The sequence below is a fragment of the Mytilus galloprovincialis genome, chromosome 2 (assembly GCF_965363235.1).
Source record: "Mytilus galloprovincialis chromosome 2, xbMytGall1.hap1.1, whole genome shotgun sequence".
NCBI lineage: Eukaryota > Metazoa > Mollusca > Bivalvia > Mytilida > Mytilidae > Mytilus > Mytilus galloprovincialis.
In genome coordinates, this window is record NC_134839.1 from 70538212 (window position 1) to 70565830 (window position 27619).

At 33.7% G+C, this 27619-nt stretch overlaps 1 protein-coding gene across 1 annotated transcript in view; it reads left to right on the forward strand.

The window, feature by feature from the left end:
* The window catches only part of LOC143062532 (uncharacterized), a 51885-nt gene that overhangs the window by 22835 nt on the left and 1431 nt on the right, over positions 1 to 27619 (forward strand). Inside the window, exons 5-9 of the mRNA XM_076234198.1 lie at positions 745 to 858; positions 8722 to 8865; positions 16778 to 16930; positions 22733 to 22941; positions 24152 to 24310. Coding sequence (XP_076090313.1) covers positions 745 to 858; positions 8722 to 8865; positions 16778 to 16930; positions 22733 to 22941; positions 24152 to 24310 — 779 coding nt within the window. The remainder of the gene's footprint in view (positions 1 to 744; positions 859 to 8721; positions 8866 to 16777; positions 16931 to 22732; positions 22942 to 24151; positions 24311 to 27619) is intronic.

Here is a 27619-nt window from a genome sequence, read left to right on the forward strand (position 1 = left end):
CACCACTGTATATTTTCAGAAAATACAACCCCTAAACACCTTGTTCAGTGGGGAAACATATTCTTCCTTGTACCAGACAAATCAAAGTGCTGTAAAATTCACTGCTTTGATTCCAATATAGAAACAAGTGTATGTATTAATAAGCACAAACAATCTAAAGAGTTGTTGGTATGTTTTTGTTCGTCCACAAAAAATAGAATGGCGTTGTGTGTGTCAATTCTTATTATCAACTGTCTAGAATACTGTAGTAAACTACAATATTTTTTTTTTTTTATATATATTACCCAAAATACATCAGAAGTCCGAGACAGCGACTACATTTGTAAAAGCTCAAGACCAACTCTTGCTTATGTAGTTTTAGCACAATTACATAACTTATAAACAGGAAGTTTAGAAACAAAATGCATGTCAATGCGATGGCTACTGGACGGATGATATCCTCGGTTTACTGGGAAGTAGCACCATCAGCGGAATTGACCCAGTGGTAGGAAAAATTACAAAATTAAATTGGATTTTCATGCGCACAACGCATGTCTTTTATATAAATTTCACTAAACACGTTCTCGGTCAAACACTTTGAAAGCTATTAATATCTATCATTTGGGAGCATTTAAACCAAAACACCGAAACCGTCTAAGAGAACTTTTGCCAGACATGATATGGATCTAAAATCTAAGATTTCATACAATTCAAATTACGAAGAAAATGTATAATTTCGATGGTTTCTTTACCGAATCATTTCAGACATACGATCAGAATGTCTGCATTTAGAGTATCCGGTTCAAACAGACAAAGAAATAGTGAAACAATACGCAGAATATTTTGAAAAAAATCCAAACGTTCGACTTGTAATTATTGGTGAGTGATTTTTCTATGCACTATCAATATTTTAATAGTAGCTTTCTAAACTAGATAGAGCCTGTGTCGCTCACCTTGGTCTTTGTCCATATTAAAAAAAGGACACATGACAAAATTGTGTTTTGGTGTTGGTGATGTGTTTGTAGATCTAACTTCACTGGACATTCTTGCTACTTACAGTTATCTCTATCTATAATTAATTTGGCCCAGAAGTGACAGTTGAAAATAATTTGTAAAAATTTAAACAAAAATTTACAAAACTTACAAAAATTGTAAAAAATTGACTATAAAGGGCAATAACTCCTTAAGGGGTCAATTGACCATTTTGGTCATGTTGACTTATTTGTAGTTCTTACTTTGCTGTACATTGTTGCTGTTTTACAGTTTATCTCTATTTATAATAATGTTCAAGATAATAACCAAAAGCTGCAAAATTTTCTTAAAATTATCAATTCAGGGACAGCAACCCAACAAAAAATTGTCCGATTGGTCTAAAAATTTCAGGGCAGATAGATCTTGACCTAATGAACAATTTTATTCCAGCATATTTGCTCTAACTGCTTTGGTTTCAGAGATATGAACCAAAAACTGCATTTTACCCTTTGTACTATTTTGAGCCATGTCGGCCATCTTGGTTCATGGGCGGGGTAATTGGACACATTTTGTAAACTAGATACCCCATTAATGATTGTGGCAGAGTTTGGTAAATTTGGCCCTGTAGTTTCAGAGGAGAAGATTATTTAAAAATATTACTAAAATTTTAGAAAATGGTTAAAAATTGACTATAAAGGGCAATTACTCCTTAAGGGAACAAATGACAATTTTGGTCATGTTGACTTATTTGTAGATCTTACTTTGTTGTACAGTATTGCTATTTACAGTTTATCTCTATCTATTATAAGCCGGTTGGCCGGGTCACCGGACACCTTTTTAAACTAGATACCCTAGTGATGATTGTGCCCAAGTTTGGTTAAGTTTGGTTAAGGAGGAGGAGAATATTTTTGTAAAATTTAACGACGACTGACGCAGGACGACGAAGGACGACGACGGACGCCAAGTGATGAGTTAAAAGAGCATACGATACAGTTATAGGAGAGGTAATGACGTAAATTGTTCGACGTCAAACTAGGACTTATCGGGAAAAGATTCAGTTTTCGACTGATTTTTATCATTCAAATTATTTAACTTGAAAACGAGTTCTCGGACCCTCTATTTAACTTGAAAACGAGTTCATGGACCCTCTTTTTTAAAATGCCATTTGGTTTGATTACGCGAGAAGATTATGTGTGCCAATTTTAATGATAAAGTAAATAGTGCATTTTTTTTTTATTAATTTGATAAATATACAGCAAAAAATGATGTTTTTTCTACATTCATGATCATTTGATAAATATGAGTTATTTCTGAATGAAAAATGTATAAATTTTTAGGATACTTATAAAATACAGAAATTCCAAATTATTTAACAAAAAAAAATTGTGTGTTTATCATTTAAAACAAAAAAGTTATGTCTTTTTTTCGAAAGGGAAAATACGGCCACTATTCCGAATTTTGAGCAAATATACAAAATTTCGACCTAATTTTACTTAAAAAGTAGCACATGAAGGTATATTTTTTATTACATATTTGATTTAATCAGGTAAAAAATAGTCTATATGGAAATTTATATCAAAATGTAAATACGGGATCAAAACTGTATCGTATGCCCTTAGAATGAAATTCAAAACAGTGTGGCTGTGGCCATTGATTGACACATTAAAATCATCCATTGGCTGGGACAATTTACGTGAACGTTTGTCTGTAACGACCACTGTTCACGACGTACCTACGATAGACATTTAAACTGTCGGGTCACCAAAGGTTTCTTAACGCCTTTAATTATAAAATAATTCGAAAAATTAATCAGGAATAACCTTTATGTTTTGATTTATATAATTGATATAAATCAAAACATCGTGTTATTTCTGAGTGATTAATTTTTTCGAATTACTTTATTAAGGTGTTGAGAACCTTTGGTGACCCCATAGTTTAAGTGTCTTTAAAAAGTACACAGTGAGCAATGGTCGTTACATACAAACGTTCACCTAAATTGTCCCAGTCAATGGATGAATTTAATATGTCAATCAATGGCCACAGCCACACTGTTTTGAATTTCATTCTAAGGCCAAGTGAGCTAAAAAAAGGTTATAGCTTAAAACATAAATCAACATTATCAATGATGCATGTAAATGAAGTGAAGGTCGTCTGAACCCTGCCAGACAGACATTTATGCAAAATAATCATTTCATAAACCAAATGTAGTTCACATTGTGCTAATAATATCTGAAAAACAGAGCTAATCTATAAACAAGAGTGCACACACTGAAATGTCCCGCCTTCTTAACTAACCATTGATATTATTATGATAGTCCTAAATATAAAGTTTCACTGGAACTATCACATAAACTTAACATGATCCAAGGTCAAGGTCAGATAAACCAAGCGAGAAATACATGTACACCTTACAATCATTCACTAAATACAGTTGACCTATTGCTTATAGACTTTTGTTTCTAAGAAACAGACTCAACTAAGAAAACCAAATATTGACCAATGAACCATGAAAATGATATCAAGGTCTGATGAACCATGCCATGCACAGCTTACATTTCTTCCATACATTAAATATAGTTGACCTTATGATTATAGTTTAAGAAACCAAAACAGACTAAACAAAAAAACTTAACACTGAGCAATGAACCGTGAAAATGAGGTCAAGGTCAAATAAAACCTGCGAGACTGACATGTACATCATAGAATATTTCATTGCACCAAATATAGTTGACCTATTGCATATAGTATTAGAAACAATGTTTACAAAATTTACTTCTGGATATTATCTTGTGATCATAAACAAGCTTCTGTCCAAGTTTGGTAGAAATCCAGGATAGTTTAAGAAAGTTATTAAAATTTTAAAAACTTTAACCACAGAGTGAATATTTGTGGACGCCGCCGACGACGACACCGACGACGGAATGTAGGATTGCTATGTCTCGCTTTTTTGACTAAAGATGAAGGCTCGACAAAAAGACAGAACTCAAAAACTTACCTATGACCACTGACACTGGGGTAAAGCTGATGACCGTAACTGCATTCACGGTCATCCCAAGATGTCAGCTGAAAAATTAGGTCAGTATTTTTATTGTCTGTTAAGGTGTTTCTACATCATTTTCTTTACAAAGCATGCATTGATACGATATAAATTTATAAAAGATTAACACGGAAGTCACAAATCTCTACCGAGGAACGTGTATAGAACGGGAAATTAGATTTGAAAAATTCGCTAGATGACCGTAACATATAATAAGGATGACCGTGATTGGTAAAATGATGACCGTAATTTCGAAAGGATGACCGTAATTTATAAAGGATGACCGTACCTTTCATAGTATAACCGTCATTTCTAAGAAATATCCGTATTTGTATTACCTTTTTTGTATCAAATAATTAATCGTGTTGGTGTAAGACGTATTTATAAGACTTCATTATCCTACAGGTAGACAAAAATAAGACTTTTTTTATTTCTGAGATTCCTATTAATTTTATATAATAAATACAGCTTTTTAAAAATGCCAAAAAGGCAACGGATGAACACCCATTTATATTATATCGTTTCAACTACCATTGCAGATGGGTTTTTTTTATTTTATTTCAGATACGTACATGTGTTATCAATTTTCCACTTGCAAGTTCACTTCATCTAATGTAGACAGCATTTTAATACACACTATATAGACAATCATGTTGGTCCACAAACATTTAGTTTTAGGAAGAAAGTTTTGGATGAAAACACTGGTCATACTGCATATCGGTCCGTACATTTCGGAGTTGAAGTCACAAAACTTAAAATGAACCATCAATACTGTCCAACGATATATCCTTAAAAAGTAAAATCAATTCATTGAAATAGAACAAATTTTTAAAAAGAAAAAAGAAAGTCAATTGATTAGTTGTGATCCATTGCATGTTATTTACAACTTAATATATAGAGAATTAATAATTTAAAAAGAACATCAAACGTGTAAATATATTTCAATAAAATATTAACAAAAAAAAAAGGTTTTACTTACCACATCCATTGTCTCTGTTGATTGGTCTTCCATTTTATCTTGAAAGTAAAATAACAGAAAATGTTTTAAAAATACTCCGACCAAACTAGTGAAGTTGAGCTCCAGCAAAATAGATCTTAAAATAGTCTTGTATAAATAGCGAATTTCAAAGGAGAGCCTAGTATAAACAGAAAACAGATTTTTTTTTTATATATATCAAGACAAATCAAGATTTTATTCTGCTCCTCTGGAACCATACCCAGGGCTCAATTACCGGATACTCATAATGTTTAAGGTTCATCTGAGGGAATTGAAAAATATGGCCGTTTTTACACACACATCTCTATTAAGAGAACAGACAAACTGATAAATATGGCCGTTTTTACACACACATCTCTATTAAGAGAACAGACAAACTGATGCATCTAGGAAAGTATTAAAGCATGGCAGGACCTTTAGATATGTAAAAGTTATATAAAGGCTATCATGCGGTTTGAGAAAAAAAAAAGTAACTTAACTGGTTTATGAGTTGCATTTTTTTAAATATACAGAAGATAGCAAAATAAACAGACATACGAGTTTCATTTGATACGGTCCACTCAGTTACAGTTAAAATCACCTATTGTTTGCAGGTGTCTATTGTCCATCTATAATTGTCCATCTATTGTCCATTTAAGGTAGCACAATACAAAGATTTTTCATCCCCAATCAGACATCTTTAAACTGATGTAATTCCACTCATCTTTCTTTAAATTTTATAAATGAGGCACCAAAAGAAAGCAGAAGGATTAATCTTTCAAATTGTGATAATTTCATTATGACATAATTATTACATAATTAATTGTTATGTAATTAGTTGCCATATTGTGATGTCCATACTTGAATGAATTTAGCTTCTTTGTTATTCATAGCATCCCAAATTTTTTCATAGATTCTTGCTCAACACAGTTTGACCTCCAAAACTGTGTCTCAGATTTTTCCTATTGTATTTCATTCTCTCATAAATCTTCAATGAAGTTTGCAACATCAATTCATAAGAGACCACTAAATTCAATTGGGTATAAAATTTATTCTATTGATGTTTTTGGAAATCTGAGACACAGTTTTGGAGGTCAACCTGTGTTGTACAAGAATCTATAAAATATTTTGTGATGCTGTGAAGAACAAAGACGCTAAATTCATTCAAGTGTGGACATCACAATATAGCAACTAATTACATAATAATTAATTATGTAATAATTATGTCATAATGAAATTATCACAATTTCAAAGATTAATCTTTCTTCTTTCTTTTGGTACCTCATTTATAAAATATAAAGAAGGATTAAATAAATTACATCAGTTTAAAGTTGTCTGATTGGGAGTTAACAAATCTTTGTATTGTGCTACCTTAAATCAAAACTACTCACAACATCGATTAAACTATTTACTATCATTTTCATATAAACTCAAAATACGCCAAATAGTTAAAAAGAACTAACCGAGCCCCTATTGCGACAAACTCAACAAAAAACAATGCATACAAATATGGATATTTCTTTCAATTGACGGTCATCCTTTTAAATTTAGTAATTCTTTATAAATTACGGTCATCCTTAACAATTTACGGTCATCTTTTAACCAATTACGGTCAGCCTTGTTATGAACCGCTAATCCTGTTACGGTCATCTCGATTACGATTTACGGTCATCCTAGCGAATTTTTCAAATCCAAATTCCCGTTTTATACACGTTCCTCGGTAGAGATTTGTGACTTCCGTGTGAATCTTTTATAAATTTACATCGTATAAAAGTATGCTTTGTAAAGAAAATGATGTAGAAACACCTTAACAGACAATAAAAATACTGACCTAATTTTTCAGCTGACATCTTGGGATGACCGTGAATGCAGTTACGGTCATCAGCTTTACCCCAGTGACTGAACCATGCAAATGAGATCAAGTTCAGAAGACACCTGGTCCGAGACCACCATTGTCGTCCTCATAGCCCTAGTGTTGACAGTGGGTTACTTGCCATTAATTTTTATACCCCTTCCAAATTTATTTCTCCATGTTTAATGCCTCAAATTGCAAGTAGGGGGTGAAATTACACTGTAAAAAAATTTGGGTCCAGAATTTTTAAGGAAAGTAGTGATTTGGTCCAGTTTAAGGTTCATGTGGACCCTATGACTAAAATGGCCGTATTTTCACCTCAAAATTTAATCTGAGTACAGGCAAACCTGTGCATTTTGAGAAGTTTTAAGGCATAGCATGCCCTAGATAAATAGAATTCAAATGCATTGTATGATTTAGAAAATTCATAACTTAACTGAATTTTACCGTACACTTTTTTTCGTCCCTGCAGAAGATGATAAAATTAACAAACAGTTGAGTTTACCTTGATATGGTCCACTCAGGTACACAGTTTAAATAACCAATTATTGTCAGGTATCTATTGTCCATCTCATGTCAAACAAAACAGCTCACTTCAATAACTACCTGTGGGGAAGTTCTCAAACCTGTTTCCCAACTTAGTTAATTTTGGCACCTTCTGGAGGAATGAAAAAAAGTGCACGGCAAAATCCTGGTAAGTTTTTATTTTTCTAAAACACAAAACATATTTGAAATTTATTTATCTAGGGCATGCTATGCCTGAAAATGTTTACAGATGCACAGGTTTGTCTGTACTCAGGGTAAATTTTGAGGTTAAAATACGGCCATTTTAGCCATAGGGTCCACATGAACCTTAAAATTAGCCCTTCGGAAGCTGTCAAAAGATTTCAAGACGCCCTAAACATAAAATTGTCCATATTTTGAGTTAGAGACGATGAAGTTTTCTATAATTTTGATATAATTTGTCCCAAAAGTAGTACAACACACTGTAAAAGTTTCTTTGAGAAAGCGCAGGTGGGATTTTTTTTATTTTCATTTATGTTCTAAAAGAAATGCACTACGAAATAATTGTGGTCTCGGACCACCTGCCAGTTGGACATTTACACCTTACAATCCTTCCATATACCAAATATACAAGACCTATAGATTATAGTGTCTGCGATATGGATTTGACCACCAAAACTTAACCTTGTTTACTGATCCATGGAATGAGGTCAAGGTCAAGTAAAAAAAATGTCTGACGGGCATGAGGACCTTGGAAGGTACGCACATACGAAATACAGTTATCCTATTACTCATAATAAGAGAGAAATTAATAATATTTCTAAAATTCTAAAAAAAAAATTCAAGTAGTTACTGAACCATGAAAATGAGGTCAAGGACAATGAACATGTGACAGACGAAAAATTCCTAACATAAGGCATCTTTATACAAAGTATGAGGCATCCAGGTCTTCCACCTTCTAAAACATAAAGCTTTTAAGAAGTGAACAAACGCCGCCGCCGCCTGATCCCTGTATCACTATGTCGAGCTTTCTGTCACAAAAGTCGCAGGCTCGACAAAAACTTACCTTTGACCAAATAATGACGCAAATGTCAGATGAACCTGACAGAGAGAATTATTAAACTTGATACTAATACTGGGAAGTAGCACCATCAGCGGAATTGACCCAGTGGTAGGAAAAATTACAAAATTAAATTGGATTTTCATGCGCACAACGCATGTCTTTTATATAAATTTCACTAAACACGTTCTCGGTCAAACACTTTGAAAGCTATTAATATCTATCATTTGGGAGCATTTAAACCAAAACACCGAAACCGTCTAAGAGAACTTTTGCCAGACATGATATGGATCTAAAATCTAAGATTTCATACAATTCAAATTACGAAGAAAATGTATAATTTCGATGGTTTCTTTACCGAATCATTTCAGACATACGATCAGAATGTCTGCATTTAGAGTATCCGGTTCAAACAGACAAAGAAATAGTGAAACAATACGCAGAATATTTTGAAAAAAATCCAAACGTTCGACTTGTAATTATTGGTGAGTGATTTTTCTATGCACTATCAATATTTTAATAGTAGCTTTCTAAACTAGATAGAGCCTGTGTCGCTCACCTTGGTCTTTGTCCATATTAAAAAAAGGACACATGACAAAATTGTGTTTTGGTGTTGGTGATGTGTTTGTAGATCTAACTTCACTGGACATTCTTGCTACTTACAGTTATCTCTATCTATAATTAATTTGGCCCAGAAGTGACAGTTGAAAATAATTTGTAAAAATTTAAACAAAAATTTACAAAACTTACAAAAATTGTAAAAAATTGACTATAAAGGGCAATAACTCCTTAAGGGGTCAATTGACCATTTTGGTCATGTTGACTTATTTGTAGTTCTTACTTTGCTGTACATTGTTGCTGTTTTACAGTTTATCTCTATTTATAATAATGTTCAAGATAATAACCAAAAGCTGCAAAATTTTCTTAAAATTATCAATTCAGGGACAGCAACCCAACAAAAAATTGTCCGATTGGTCTAAAAATTTCAGGGCAGATAGATCTTGACCTAATGAACAATTTTATTCCAGCATATTTGCTCTAACTGCTTTGGTTTCAGAGATATGAACCAAAAACTGCATTTTACCCTTTGTACTATTTTGAGCCATGTCGGCCATCTTGGTTCATGGGCGGGGTAATTGGACACATTTTGTAAACTAGATACCCCATTAATGATTGTGGCAGAGTTTGGTAAATTTGGCCCTGTAGTTTCAGAGGAGAAGATTATTTAAAAAGATTACTAAAATTTTAGAAAATGGTTAAAAATTGACTATAAAGGGCAATTACTCCTTAAGGGAACAAATGACAATTTTGGTCATGTTGACTTATTTGTAGATCTTACTTTGTTGTACAGTATTGCTATTTACAGTTTATCTCTATCTATTATAAGCCGGTTGGCCGGGTCACCGGACACCTTTTTAAACTAGATACCCTAGTGATGATTGTGCCCAAGTTTGGTTAAGTTTGGTTAAGGAGGAGGAGAATATTTTTGTAAAATTTAACGACGACTGACGCAGGACGACGAAGGACGACGACGGACGCCAAGTGATGAGTTAAAAGAGCATGCGATACAGTTATAGGAGAGGTAATGACGTAAATTGTTCGACGTCAAACTAGGACTTATCGGGAAAAGATTCAGTTTTCGACTGATTTTTATCATTCAAATTATTTAACTTGAAAACGAGTTCTCGGACCCTCTATTTAACTTGAAAACGAGTTCATGGACCCTCTTTTTTAAAATGCCATTTGGTTTGATTACGCGAGAAGATTATGTGTGCCAATTTTAATGATAAAGTAAATAGTGCATTTTTTTTTTATTAATTTGATAAATATACAGCAAAAAATGATGTTTTTTCTACATTCATGATCATTTGATAAATATGAGTTATTTCTGAATGAAAAATGTATAAATTTTTAGGATACTTATAAAATACAGAAATTCCAAATTATTTAACAAAAAAAAATTGTGTGTTTATCATTTAAAACAAAAAAGTTATGTCTTTTTTTCGAAAGGGAAAATACGGCCACTATTCCGAATTTTGAGCAAATATACAAAATTTCGACCTAATTTTACTTAAAAAGTAGCACATGAAGGTATATTTTTTATTACATATTTGATTTAATCAGGTAAAAAATAGTCTATATGGAAATTTATATCAAAATGTAAATACGGGATCAAAACTGTATCGTATGCCCTTAGAATGAAATTCAAAACAGTGTGGCTGTGGCCATTGATTGACACATTAAAATCATCCATTGGCTGGGACAATTTACGTGAACGTTTGTCTGTAACGACCACTGTTCACGACGTACCTACGATAGACATTTAAACTGTGGGGTCACCAAAGGTTTCTTAACGCCTTTAATTATAAAATAATTCGAAAAATTAATCAGGAATAACCTTTATGTTTTGATTTATATAATTGATATAAATCAAAACATCGTGTTATTTCTGAGTGATTAATTTTTTCGAATTATTTTATTAAGGTGTTGAGAACCTTTGGTGACCCCATAGTTTAAGTGTCTTTAAAAAGTACACAGTGAGCAATGGTCGTTACATACAAACGTTCACCTAAATTGTCCCAGTCAATGGATGAATTTAATATGTCAATCAATGGCCACAGCCACACTGTTTTGAATTTCATTCTAAGGCCAAGTGAGCTAAAAAAAGGTTATAGCTTAAAACATAAATCAACATTATCAATGATGCATGTAAATGAAGTGAAGGTCGTCTGAACCCTGCCAGACAGACATTTATGCAAAATAATCATTTCATAAACCAAATGTAGTTCACATTGTGCTAATAATATCTGAAAAACAGAGCTAATCTATAAACAAGAGTGCACACACTGAAATGTCCCGCCTTCTTAACTAACCATTGATATTATTATGATAGTCCTAAATATAAAGTTTCACTGGAACTATCACATAAACTTAACATGATCCAAGGTCAAGGTCAGATAAACCAAGCGAGAAATACATGTACACCTTACAATCATTCACTAAATACAGTTGACCTATTGCTTATAGACTTTTGTTTCTAAGAAACAGACTCAACTAAGAAAACCAAATATTGACCAATGAACCATGAAAATGATATCAAGGTCTGATGAACCATGCCATGCACAGCTTACATTTCTTCCATACATTAAATATAGTTGACCTTATGATTATAGTTTAAGAAACCAAAACAGACTAAACAAAAAAACTTAACACTGAGCAATGAACCGTGAAAATGAGGTCAAGGTCAAATAAAACCTGCGAGACTGACATGTACATCATAGAATATTTCATTGCACCAAATATAGTTGACCTATTGCATATAGTATTAGAAACAATGTTTACAAAATTTACTTCTGGATATTATCTTGTGATCATAAACAAGCTTCTGTCCAAGTTTGGTAGAAATCCAGGATAGTTTAAGAAAGTTATTAAAATTTTAAAAACTTTAACCACAGAGTGAATATTTGTGGACGCCGCCGACGACGACACCGACGACGGAATGTAGGATTGCTATGTCTCGCTTTTTTGACTAAAGATGAAGGCTCGACAAAAAGACAGAACTCAAAAACTTACCTATGACCACTGACACTGGGGTAAAGCTGATGACCGTAACTGCATTCACGGTCATCCCAAGATGTCAGCTGAAAAATTAGGTCAGTATTTTTATTGTCTGTTAAGGTGTTTCTACATCATTTTCTTTACAAAGCATGCATTGATACGATATAAATTTATAAAAGATTAACACGGAAGTCACAAATCTCTACCGAGGAACGTGTATAGAACGGGAAATTAGATTTGAAAAATTCGCTAGATGACCGTAAATCATCTTTAAAATATTTTCAAGATGACCGTAACATATAATAAGGATGACCGTGATTGGTAAAATGATGACCGTAATTTCGAAAGGATGACCGTAATTTATAAAGGATGACCGTACCTTTCATAGTATAACCGTCATTTCTAAGAAATATCCGTATTTGTATTACCTTTTTTGTATCAAATAATTAATCGTGTTGGTGTAAGACGTATTTATAAGACTTCATTATCCTACAGGTAGACAAAAATAAGACTTTTTTTATTTCTGAGATTCCTATTAATTTTATATAATAAATACAGCTTTTTAAAAATGCCAAAAAGGCAACGGATGAACACCCATTTATATTATATCGTTTCAACTACCATTGCAGATGGGTTTTTTTTTCTTTTATTTCAGATACGTACATGTGTTATCAATTTTCCACTTGCAAGTTCACTTCATCTAATGTAGACAGCATTTTAATACACACTATATAGACAATCATGTTGGTCCACAAACATTTAGTTTTAGGAAGAAAGTTTTGGATGAAAACACTGGTCATACTGCATATCGGTCCGTACATTTCGGAGTTGAAGTCACAAAACTTAAAATGAACCATCAATACTGTCCAACGATATATCCTTAAAAAGTAAAATCAATTCATTGAAATAGAACAAATTTTTAAAAAGAAAAAAGAAAGTCAATTGATTAGTTGTGATCCATTGCATGTTATTTACAACTTAATATATAGAGAATTAATAATTTAAAAAGAACATCAAACGTGTAAATATATTTCAATAAAATATTAACAAAAAAAAAAGGTTTTACTTACCACATCCATTGTCTCTGTTGATTGGTCTTCCATTTTATCTTGAAAGTAAAATAACAGAAAATGTTTTAAAAATACTCCGACCAAACTAGTGAAGTTGAGCTCCAGCAAAATAGATCTTAAAATAGTCTTGTATAAATAGCGAATTTCAAAGGAGAGCCTAGTATAAACAGAAAACAGATTTTTTTTTTATATATATCAAGACAAATCAAGATTTTATTCTGCTCCTCTGGAACCATACCCAGGGCTCAATTACCGGATACTCATAATGTTTAAGGTTCATCTGAGGGAATTGAAAAATATGGCCGTTTTTACACACACATCTCTATTAAGAGAACAGACAAACTGATAAATATGGCCGTTTTTACACACACATCTCTATTAAGAGAACAGACAAACTGATGCATCTAGGAAAGTATTAAAGCATGGCAGGACCTTTAGATATGTAAAAGTTATATAAAGGCTATCATGCGGTTTGAGAAAAAAAAAAGTAACTTAACTGGTTTATGAGTTGCATTTTTTTAAATATACAGAAGATAGCAAAATAAACAGACATACGAGTTTCATTTGATACGGTCCACTCAGTTACAGTTAAAATCACCTATTGTTTGCAGGTGTCTATTGTCCATCTATAATTGTCCATCTATTGTCCATTTAAGGTAGCACAATACAAAGATTTTTCATCCCCAATCAGACATCTTTAAACTGATGTAATTCCACTCATCTTTCTTTAAATTTTATAAATGAGGCACCAAAAGAAAGCAGAAGGATTAATCTTTCAAATTGTGATAATTTCATTATGACATAATTATTACATAATTAATTGTTATGTAATTAGTTGCCATATTGTGATGTCCATACTTGAATGAATTTAGCTTCTTTGTTATTCATAGCATCCCAAATTTTTTCATAGATTCTTGCTCAACACAGTTTGACCTCCAAAACTGTGTCTCAGATTTTTCCTATTGTATTTCATTCTCTCATAAATCTTCAATGAAGTTTGCAACATCAATTCATAAGAGACCACTAAATTCAATTGGGTATAAAATTTATTCTATTGATGTTTTTGGAAATCTGAGACACAGTTTTGGAGGTCAACCTGTGTTGTACAAGAATCTATAAAATATTTTGTGATGCTGTGAAGAACAAAGACGCTAAATTCATTCAAGTGTGGACATCACAATATAGCAACTAATTACATAATAATTAATTATGTAATAATTATGTCATAATGAAATTATCACAATTTCAAAGATTAATCTTTCTTCTTTCTTTTGGTACCTCATTTATAAAATATAAAGAAGGATTAAATAAATTACATCAGTTTAAAGTTGTCTGATTGGGAGTTAACAAATCTTTGTATTGTGCTACCTTAAATCAAAACTACTCACAACATCGATTAAACTATTTACTATCATTTTCATATAAACTCAAAATACGCCAAATAGTTAAAAAGAACTAACCGAGCCCCTATTGCGACAAACTCAACAAAAAACAATGCATACAAATATGGATATTTCTTTCAATTGACGGTCATCCTTTTAAATTTAGTAATTCTTTATAAATTACGGTCATCCTTAACAATTTACGGTCATCTTTTAACCAATTACGGTCAGCCTTGTTATGAACCGCTAATCCTGTTACGGTCATCTCGATTACGATTTACGGTCATCCTAGCGAATTTTTCAAATCCAAATTCCCGTTTTATACACGTTCCTCGGTAGAGATTTGTGACTTCCGTGTGAATCTTTTATAAATTTACATCGTATAAAAGTATGCTTTGTAAAGAAAATGATGTAGAAACACCTTAACAGACAATAAAAATACTGACCTAATTTTTCAGCTGACATCTTGGGATGACCGTGAATGCAGTTACGGTCATCAGCTTTACCCCAGTGACTGAACCATGCAAATGAGATCAAGTTCAGAAGACACCTGGTCCGAGACCACCATTGTCGTCCTCATAGCCCTAGTGTTGACAGTGGGTTACTTGCCATTAATTTTTATACCCCTTCCAAATTTATTTCTCCATGTTTAATGCCTCAAATTGCAAGTAGGGGGTGAAATTACACTGTAAAACAATTTGGGTCCAGAATTTTTAAGGAAAGTAGTGATTTGGTCCAGTTTAAGGTTCATGTGGACCCTATGACTAAAATGGCCGTATTTTCACCTCAAAATTTAATCTGAGTACAGGCAAACCTGTGCATTTTGAGAAGTTTTAAGGCATAGCATGCCCTAGATAAATAGAATTCAAATGCATTGTATGATTTAGAAAATTCATAACTTAACTGAATTTTACCGTACACTTTTTTTCGTCCCTGCAGAAGATGATAAAATTAACAAACAGTTGAGTTTACCTTGATATGGTCCACTCAGGTACACAGTTTAAATAACCAATTATTGTCAGGTATCTATTGTCCATCTCATGTCAAACAAAACAGCTCACTTCAATAACTACCTGTGGGGAAGTTCTCAAACCTGTTTCCCAACTTAGTTAATTTTGGCACCTTCTGGAGGAATGAAAAAAAGTGCACGGCAAAATCCTGGTAAGTTTTTATTTTTCTAAAACACAAAACATATTTGAAATTTATTTATCTAGGGCATGCTATGCCTGAAAATGTTTACAGATGCACAGGTTTGTCTGTACTCAGGGTAAATTTTGATGGTTAAAATACGGCCATTTTAGCCATAGGGTCCACATGAACCTTAAAATTAGCCCTTCGGAAGCTGTCAAAAGATTTCAAGACGCCCTAAACATAAAATTGTCCATATTTTGAGTTAGAGACGATGAAGTTTTCTATAATTTTGATATAATTTGTCCCAAAAGTAGTACAACACACTGTAAAAGTTTCTTTGAGAAAGCGCAGGTGGGATTTTTTTTATTTTCATTTATGTTCTAAAAGAAATGCACTACGAAATAATTGTGGTCTCGGACCACCTGCCAGTTGGACATTTACACCTTACAATCCTTCCATATACCAAATATACAAGACCTATAGATTATAGTGTCTGCGATATGGATTTGACCACCAAAACTTAACCTTGTTTACTGATCCATAGAATGAGGTCAAGGTCAAGTAAAAAAAAATGTCTGACGGGCATGAAGACCTTGGAAGGTACGCACATACGAAATACAGTTATCCTATTACTCATAATAAGAGAGAAATTAATAATATTTCTAAAATTCTAAAAAAAAAATTCAAGTAGTTACTGAACCATGAAAATGAGGTCAAGGACAATGAACATGTGACAGACGAAAAATTCCTAACATAAGGCATCTTTATACAAAGTATGAGGCATCCAGGTCTTCCACCTTCTAAAACATAAAGCTTTTAAGAAGTGAACAAACGCCGCCGCCGCCTGATCCCTGTATCACTATGTCGAGCTTTCTGTCACAAAAGTCGCAGGCTCGACAAAAACTTACCTTTGACCAAATAATGACGCAAATGTCAGATGAACCTGACAGAGAGAATTATTAAACTTTATACTAATAATTCACATTGTTGTTATCGTCGCCACCGCATAAGCACCCTATGTCTTGCATTTTTGCGAGTTAAGTCGCAGGCGAGACAAACATAAAATAAATATACTCATGCAGTTACGAAATAAAGTACTTGCGAATAATGTAGCCTTGAAACCATAAACCTCAATAGGAAAACTATTGAACCTTATCTAGTTCATAGTGATAGCCTTCAAAATATTGAGTAGTATCCGTAACAAACTTCTAAATATTTAGTTTCCGTAATATATTATTTATATTTATATCTTACAGACCACATAATCTGCTTTTCCGGGCTTAAAATGCCCGTTGAAAAATTAGTGATGCTGTGCAACGAACATGGGATACTGTGTATGATAGATGGTGCACATGCTCCTGGGCAAGTTCAATTGGATATAGAATCGCTCAATGCTGATTTCTACACTGGTGATTAAATATTCTCTCAAAACATGTATTAACGACACTGAAAACTGAGTACCATTACTTTACAAAAGAATATTTAGCCAATCAAATTCCGATTAACGTGGAATTTAATCTAAGCTACTAATATAAAGTCAAGTATCGTAAAATCAGACAGAACACAATGTTTAACTATATCTTTATTGCAAAATTACACCCATAAGGGTAAAGCAATACAAACAAACAGTTCTAAAGACTGCTTAATGAAGACTCCAATATGACAAACAAGTTCAGGGATGGGTTATAGAATGTGTTTTAGTTTATTAAATGTATCAAGATGTTGAAATAATGGTATATATTCTTTCAGATAAGCAAAAAGATTAGAACGCAATGATATGTTAATGTCACAATACAAAAAGAAATGAACCTTCTGTACCTTCCCAATTAACAAAACAAAACAAACATGACAGGCACGACAGGACGCAATGTTTAACAAAACAAAACCAAATATGACAGACACGACAGGACACAATGTTTAACAAAACAAAACAAATATGATAGACACGACAGGACATAATGTTTAACAAAACAAAACAAATATGACAGACACCACAGGACGCAATGTTTAACAAAACAAAACCAAATGTGACAGACACGACAGGACATAATGTTTAACAAAACAAAACAAATATGACAGACACGACAGGACACAATGTTTAACAAAACAAAACAAATATGACAGACACGACAGGACATAATGTTTAACAAAACAAAACAAATATGACAGACACGACAGGACACAATGTTTAACAAAACAAAACAAATATGACAGACACGACAGGACATAATGTTTAACAAAACAAAACCAAATATGACAGACACGATAGGACACAATGTGTAACAAAACAAAACCAAATGTGACAGACACGACATGACACAATGTTTAACAAAACAAAACCAAATATGTTTAACAAAACAAAACCAAATATGACAGACACGATAGGACACAATGTTTAACAAAACAAAACCAAATATGACAGACACGACAGGACACAATGTTTAACAAAACAAAACCAAATATGACAGACACGACAGGACACAATGTTTAACAAAACAAAACCAAATATGACAGACACGATAGGACACAATGTTTAACAAAACAAAACCAAATATGACAGACACGACAGGACACAATGTTTAACAAAACAAAACCAAATATGACAGACACGACAGGACACAATGTTTAACAAAACAAAACCAAATATGATAGACACGACAGGACACAATGTTTAACAAAACAAAACCAAATATGACAGACACGACAGGACACAATGTTTAACAAAACAAAACCAAATGTGACAGACACGACAGGACATAATGTTTAACAAAACAAAACCAAATATGATAGACACGACAGGACATAATGTTTAACAAAACAAAACAAATATGACAGACACGACAGGACACAATGTTTAACAAAACAAAACCAAATGTGACAGACACGACAGGACATAATGTTTAACAAAACAAAACAAATATGACAGACACGACAGGACACAATGTTTAACAAAACAAAACAAATATGACAGACACGACAGGACATAATGTTTAACAAAACAAAACAAATATGACAGACACGACAGGACACAATGTTTAACAAAATAAAACAAATATGACAGACACGACAGGACATAATGTTTAACAAAACAAAACCAAATATGACAGACACCACAGGACACAATGTGTAACAAAACAAAACCAAATGTGACAGACACGACAGGACACAATGTTTAACAAAACAAAACCAAATATGACAGACACGACAGGACACAATGTTTAACAAAACAAAACCAAATATGACAGACACGATAGGACACAATGTTTAACAAAACAAAACCAAATATGACAGACACGATAGGACACAATGTTTAACAAAACAAAACCAAATATGACAGACACGACAGGACACAATGTTTAACAAAACAAAACCAAATATGACAGACACGACAGGACACAATGTTTAACAAAACAAAACCAAATATGACAGACACGATAGGACACAATGTTTAACAAAACAAAACCAAATATGACAGACACGACAGGACACAATGTTTAACAAAACAAAACCAAATATGACAGACACGACAGGACACAATGTTTAACAAAACAAAACCAAATATGATAGACACGACAGGACACAATGTTTAACAAAACAAAACCAAATATGACAGACACGACAGGACATAATGTTTAACAAAACAAAACAAATATGACAGACACCACAGGACGCAATGTTTAACAAAACAAAACCAAATATGACAGACACGACAGGACACAATGTGTAACAAAACAAAACCAAATATGACAGACACGACAGGACACAATGTTTAACAAAACAAAACCAAATATGACAGACACGACAGGACACAATGTGTAACAAAACAAAACAAATATGACAGACACGACAGGACACAATGTTTAACAAAACAAAACCAAATATGACAGACACGACAGGACACAATGTGTAACAAAACAAAACAAATATGACAGACACGACAGGACATAATGTTTAACAAAACAAAACAAATATGACAGACACGACAGGACACAATGTTTAACAAAACAAAACCAAATATGACAGACACGACAGGACACAATGTGTAACAAAACAAAACCAAATGTGACTGACACGACAGGACACAATGTTTAACAAAACAAAACCAAATATGACAGACACGACAGGACACAATGTTTAACAAAACAAAACCAAATATGACAGACACGATAGGACACAATGTTTAACAAAACAAAACCAAATATGACAGACACGACAGGACACAATGTTTAACAAAACAAAACCAAATATGACAGACACGACAGGACACAATGTTTAACAAAACAAAACCAAATATGACAGACACGACAGGACACAATGTTTAACAAAACAAAACCAAATATGACAGACACGACAGGACACAATGTTTAACAAAACAAAACCAAATATGACAGACACGATAGGACACAATGTTTAACAAAACAAAACCAAATATGACAGACACGACAGGACACAATGTTTAACAAAACAAAACCAAATATGACAGACACGACAGGACATAATGTTTAACAAAACAAAACAAATATGACAGACACCACAGGACGCAATGTTTAACAAAACAAAACCAAATATGACAGACACGACAGGACACAATGTGTAACAAAACAAAACCAAATATGACAGACACGACAGGACACAATGTTTAACAAAACAAAACCAAATATGACAGACACGACAGGACACAATGTGTAACAAAACAAAACCAAATGTGACTGACACGACAGGACACAATGTTTAACAAAACAAAACCAAATATGACAGACACGACAGGACACAATGTTTAACAAAACAAAACCAAATATGACAGACACGATAGGACACAATGTTTAACAAAACAAAACCAAATATGACAGACACGACAGGACACAATGTTTAACAAAACAAAACCAAATATGACAGACACGACAGGACACAATGTTTAACAAAACAAAACCAAATATGACAGACACGACAGGACACAATGTTTAACAAAACAAAACCAAATATGACAGACACGACAGGACACAATGTTTAACAAAACAAAACCAAATATGACAGACACGATAGGACACAATGTTTAACAAAACAAAACCAAATATGACAGACACGACAGGACACAATGTTTAACAAAACAAAACCAAATATGACAGACACGACAGGACACAATGTTTAACAAAACAAAACCAAATATGATAGACACGACAGGACACAATGTTTAACAAAACAAAACCAAATATGACAGACACGACAGGACATAATGTTTAACAAAACAAAACAAATATGACAGACACCACAGGACGCAATGTTTAACAAAACAAAACCAAATATGACAGACACGACAGGACACAATGTGTAACAAAACAAAACCAAATATGACAGACACGACAGGACACAATGTTTAACAAAACAAAACCAAATATGACAGACACGACAGGACACAATGTGTAACAAAACAAAACAAATATGACAGACACGACAGGACACAATGTTTAACAAAACAAAACCAAATATGACAGACACGACAGGACACAATGTGTAACAAAACAAAACAAATATGACAGACACGACAGGACATAATGTTTAACAAAACAAAACAAATATGACAGACACGACAGGACACAATGTTTAACAAAACAAAACCAAATATGACAGACACGACAGGACACAATGTGTAACAAAACAAAACCAAATGTGACTGACACGACAGGACACAATGTTTAACAAAACAAAACCAAATATGACAGACACGACAGGACACAATGTTTAACAAAACAAAACCAAATATGACAGACACGATAGGACACAATGTTTAACAAAACAAAACCAAATATGACAGACACGACAGGACACAATGTTTAACAAAACAAAACCAAATATGACAGACACGACAGGACACAATGTTTAACAAAACAAAACCAAATATGATAGACACGACAGGACATAATGTTTAACAAAACAAAACCAAATATGACAGACACGACAGGACACAATGTTTAACAAAACAAAACCAAATATGACAGACACGACAGGACACAATGTTTAACAAAACAAAACCAAATATGATAGACACGACAGGACACAATGTTTAACAAAACAAAAACATAAAACAATAGATACGACAACCGTCAAATACTGGTTTATATGTTCTTTACATCGGACAGACACTTAAATTATGTGGTTGTACACATTTTTTATGAGCGCCTAATTCTAACATAAACCTGGGATAGTGGGGTACCCTAGTGGGTGTATCGGCACACCACAAAAACAAACTGTACAAATCGGCACGAAGCACAAAACAAGTTAACAACTAAAATAAAGACAAACGACACAAAGTTACGAGCTCCGTGTACTCACAGCTACTAAAAGCTTATTAAAATCAATGACAACTATAAATTTTACGGACGCCATCACGAGTTGGTTGACCGTTATGGAATAACCGTTTCACAAATGATATCGGATATGTTCCTTACGTCGTAACTACAATCCCCTTCCCTTTCATGAATGTGACCTACCGAATTAGACTATTTACCGGATTTGTAATCACATAAGCAACACGACGGGTGCCACATGTGGAGCAGGATCTGCTTACCCTTCCGGAGCACCTGAGATCACTCCTAGTTTTTGGTGGGGTTCGTGTTGTTTATTCTTTAGTTTTCTATGTTGTGTCATGTGTACTATTGTTTTTCTGTTTGTCTTTTTCATTTTTAGCCATGGCGTTGTCAGTTTTTTTTAGATTTATGAGTTTGACTGTCCCTTTGGTATCTTTCGTCCCTCTTCTATAAGTGTTCACAGCTACATAGTCCATTTCTGGCTCTTTTTACTCTAAAATTATAATTTGAAGTAATGTATTTCCTTAGTCAGAATTGCGGCAATGAAGCTCAATGAAGAGTCGACGATGAATTTTTTTTAATCCCTGTTGATTTTAAGATAATATTTGGTTTATATTAGAATACAAATTTTAATAGTATGTTGCATTCCAGTGTATTTGTAAGTAAACTCGAATATCAAGCTGAAAGTGTTTGTATATTAAAGTATAAATATAATGCTTTCAACATGTGAGATACTTTACTTCTTCCTATTACTCTGCATTACATTTTATAACCTATTAAGGTATATAGGGGGGAAAATTCTGAGACAAGTGCCTGTGCTAGCTAGGTTATAAATATTACTTTAATCAAATTGTGATACAAAATCCATATGATCAATTGAAATCCATGACACTATATATTTTGTAGGGAATCTCTATAAATGGTTATATACACCACGTGGGTGTGCTATTTTGCATGTAAAACGTATACACCATGACCTTATTTTTCCTGTTGTGACGTCACTAGGATATCGAATGAGTCTTACAGATTCATTTATTAATCAAGGTACTCGAGATGACAGTGCTTACAGTGTAGTTCCTGAAGCAATTCACTTTCATCGCATAATAGGTGGTTTTGTAAGTATTCGGGAATGTTATTTTTACTTAGAATGAAATTCAAAACAGTGTGGCTGTGGCCATTGATTGACACATTAAATTAATCCATTGACTGGGACAATTTTGGAGAACGTTTGTATGTAACGACCACTGCTCACTATGTACTTTTTAAAGACACTTAAACTATGGGGTCACCAAAGGTTCTCAACACCTTAATAAATTAATTCGAAAAATTAATCAGAAATAACACGATGTTTTGATTTATATCAATTATATAAATCAAAACCTAAAGGTTATTCCTGATTAATTTTTCGAATTATTTTATAATTAAAGGCGTTAAGAAACCTTTTGTTCAGAAAAGGTCCTTTTGTTAAGAAACCTTTTGTGTGGTCTACCTTTGGTGACCACAGTTTAAATGTCTATCGTAGGTACGTCGTGAACAGTGGTCGTTACAGACAAACGTTCACGTAAATTGTCCCAGTCAATGGATGAATTTAATGTGTTATTCAATGGCCACAACCACACTGTTTTGAATTTCATTCTATATTCAACGCGAATATCAATGTACACCTTATGTTATTGATAATCATTAGATACATATGTTAGAAACTTTGCCAATTATTGAATACGGACATGCTGTTATATTTTTAGCACACAACTTTTGGTAAGGCAAGCTTTGGTTGTAATTTTGTTATATGCTTAATAAAAAAAAGACTATCTCCAGTTTATTTTAGAAGCATTTGCCATGAACATTGTCATTGATATCATAATTTTATATAGCTCAACCGGATATGTACCGCTGCTGTGGCCTGTAAGCTCATGATGGTACTACCCAAACAATTTACAGGGAGTAAGATGGTATGAATTGAAAAAAATCGGGTACTAGGATCTAAATGGCTTCGAAAAGTACGAAATGACAAAGATTCAACAACAAAAGCAGTCTCCATCATGAGGAATACTGCACTGCGAATGACTGAAAAACTTACTAAAAATATTTTGGTATACGTTAGTTAGTTCATAGATTTTTTGGGATAATAGTTCATAGATTTTTTTGGTATATGTGTTAGTTCATAGATTTTTTTGGTATATGTTTGTTCATAGATTTTTTGGGTATACATTGTTATTATTTATATTTCTAATGACTAATGTTCTGGAATCTTCGTAATCTATTTGTAAAAGAACTATATCAAACTAAACTGCTAAATGTTCCAATATGTATGTATAATCATAGGATAAGCTTCATGAATATGCAGAAAGTATTTTGAGTAAAGTAGTTCCAATGTTGACGTCATCTTGGAAGACGGACGTGTTAGGCATGCCAGAAGACATGAAAGCACCCTGTATCTCTGTTGTAAGACTACCAGAATTACCAGGTTACACATTACCAGAGGTAAAAATCAAATTACAAAGGACAAAATATAGTTATATTATCAATAAAGTAAAATAACAAAAATACCGATCTCCGAGGACAATTCTAAAACAATTATAGGCCAAGGTACGGCCTTCAACACGGAGCCTTAGCTCACACCGTTCAGCAAGCTATAAAGGGCCCAAAAATAACTAGTGTAAAACCATTCAAACGGGAAAACCGACGTTCTAATCTATATAAACGAGAAGCATGGTTGAGCCGTTAGAGAAAATGGACAAGAACTACATACAGACAAACAATACCTGGAGATATATATAATATATTTTATGTGAAAATGATAAAGAAAATATTGGTCGTAGTATGAACGTAGTCGGGTCGTAAAAAGAGCGTGATGAGGACGGCAAGGGCGTGCTAGAATCGTACTATGGTCTTGAACAGCGTGATGTAAACGTGGTATTGTCGTAGTGGAAGCGTAGTTGTGCCGCGGTGAGAACGTGATGGTCGCAGTGAGGTCGTAATAACGTCGCTGTGAGATCGTAGTGCAGTCTCTCCGAATAGAATCACGCTCTCGCTACGATGGTACAGCGACCTTTGCGATCTTACTACGACCTTAGTGCGCTCTCACTTCGCTTCTACTACGACCTGATTTCGCCACGACCGCACTAAGATTGTTTTGAACATGTACAAAGTTGGCCACGCTCATCACGATCTTTAAGACCTCAACACGACCGCGAAACGACCTTACTGCGATCTACACGATCGTACTACGATCATCAAAATTTGCATTTTTTTTTCACAGATCGTAGTGCGATCGTGGCCTAGTGAGACTGCGGTATTAAGTAAGACTTGCTCATAAATGTCATAACGAAATTTGCATTGACATTTCGACATTATTTTTAAGCCCCAGTCCCACTAGACCACGATCGCACCACGCTCATCGCGATCTAAAATATATTCAGATCAATGAGGTCGCGGTATGAGCGGCATGAAAATGGAATTGTTCGTTGATTTCACGATGCTACGACGTCCTCATTACGTTTCCACAACGATCCCGTTACGATTATACCACATCCTCACCGCGCTTATTCTGCGACCATACTACGCTTATCAAGATCGTTCTACGCTCTTCGCGTTCTTACTACGACCATACCACGAGTTATCCGATTGCAGAACGATCTTACCACGCTTCTAATGCGATTATGGCACGATTATACTACGTTTATACCGCGATCTTACTACATTCCTAGCAATAACGTCAATATTGTGTTCCATATCAATACTGTCCCATTCCTTCATTTCTGATAAATACGTAGATTTTTCGGAAACAATACAGTCATGCCACCAAAATCTACTAGAACACGTTGTCGTGTTGCTAGAGGTTGATGTAGAGGCAGAGGGAGCAAAGTAACGAATCATGATCAATTCAACCTAAATTACAACCTATTGCTGGTCCATAAAGCTCAAATGACGATATTTTAGTGAACGATAGCAGAGATGACACAGATGTGTCAATAGATATAGGAAGATGTGGTATGATTGTCAATGAGACAACTCTCCCTCCAAGCATAAAAGTAAACCATTATAGGCCAGTTACGGCCTTCAACACGGAGCCTTGGCTCACCGAACAGCAAGCTATAAAGGGCCCAAAAATTACTAGTTTAAAACCATCTAAACGGGAAAAACAACGGTCTAATCTATATAAAAACGAGAAGCATGGTTGATCCGTTAGAGCAAATGGATAATTACATACAGACTAACAAAATCTAGGGAGCTTTTATATATGTTTGGTGAAAAAGACAATGAGAATGATGGTCGTAGTATGAACGTAGTCAGGTCGCAAGAAGAATGTGATAAGGACGGCAAGGGCGTGCTAGAATCGTACTATGGTCGTAAACAGCGTGGTATAGTCGTAGTGGAAGCGTAGTCGCTGTGAGATCGTAGCGTAGTCTCTCCGAATAAAATCACGCTTTCACTACGAGGGTACAGCGACCTTTGCGATCTTACTACGATCTGAGTACGCTCTCACTACGACCTGATTATGCCACGACCGCACCACGATTGTAAAATGTTTTGAACATGTTCAAAGTTGGCCACGCTCATCACGATCTTGAAGACCTCACCATGACCGTTGTACGACCTTACTGCAATCTACACGATCATCAAAATTTGCATTTTTTTCACAGATCGTAGTGCGATCGTGGCCTAGTGGGACTGCGGTATTAAATCAAGCAAGTTTTAAAAAATTTCTATAAAAAATGGGGAATGTGTCCAAAGGGACACAGATGATGCCCCCCGCTAGCATATAATGTTATAAAGGGACAAAACTCAAGAACTGTAAAAGTGAAGCTGCCAAAAATTGAACTTAAACTGAGTTTAGAGGTAATAAGCATTGTATACACATTTCATTAAATTTAGTTGAGAAAAACGTAAGTTACCGGTAACAGAACAGAAACGAAAAAATTCTTCAATTTTTCTATTTGTAAAGGGGCATAACCCTAGAATGGTAATCAAAGTGCTTGTAATCACTGATTGGTAAAGATTGCTTTAATTTAACAGTTGGTAGTAAAAGTGAATATTGCATTGTATAAAGCATTGATTTAAGTTGATTCAACTACTATTATGTATAAAGAAAGATAACTCCAATTTTCAAAGAAGATTTCATAAAGCATTGGTTTTAGGTGATTCAACTACCATTCTGGACAAAGAAAGATAACTCCAATTTTTCAAAAAATACATTAAAAGGCATTGATTGTAGTTGATTCAACTATAATCATGGACAAAGGAAGATAACTCCAATTTAAAAAAAAATGTACTTGATTGATTTTTTTGAAATTTTTCAGCAATTTTTCCATTTGTTACAGGGCATAACCTTAGAACAATAAAAGTGGCAGCATCAAAATTCAAACTTTATCTGTATATTGTAGTATTACGCATTGTGTATAAGTTTCATAACATTTGGTTGAGGCAAACTTAAGTTAGAGAACAGAAATGAAAAATTGAGCAATTTTTTCATTTGTAATGGGGAATAACTCTAGAACGGTAAAAGTGAAACAACATTAATTCAAATCGGATCTGTATTTAGTGGTAATAGTAATTGTGTGTATAGTTTCATAACATTTGGTCGATGCAAACTAAAGTTAGAGAACGGAAACAAACTTTGGGACGTAGTACGTACAGACGGACTTACTGCCCCCTCCGCTACAGAGGGGGCATAAAAAAAGAAATAAAACGTTGCTTAGTGGCGAATAAATCTGTTAGGTAACATTCTCATTTTTCAGGCAACTGCCAGCATGAAACAGGAAAACTTCAATTACTTATATAGAAAGGTAG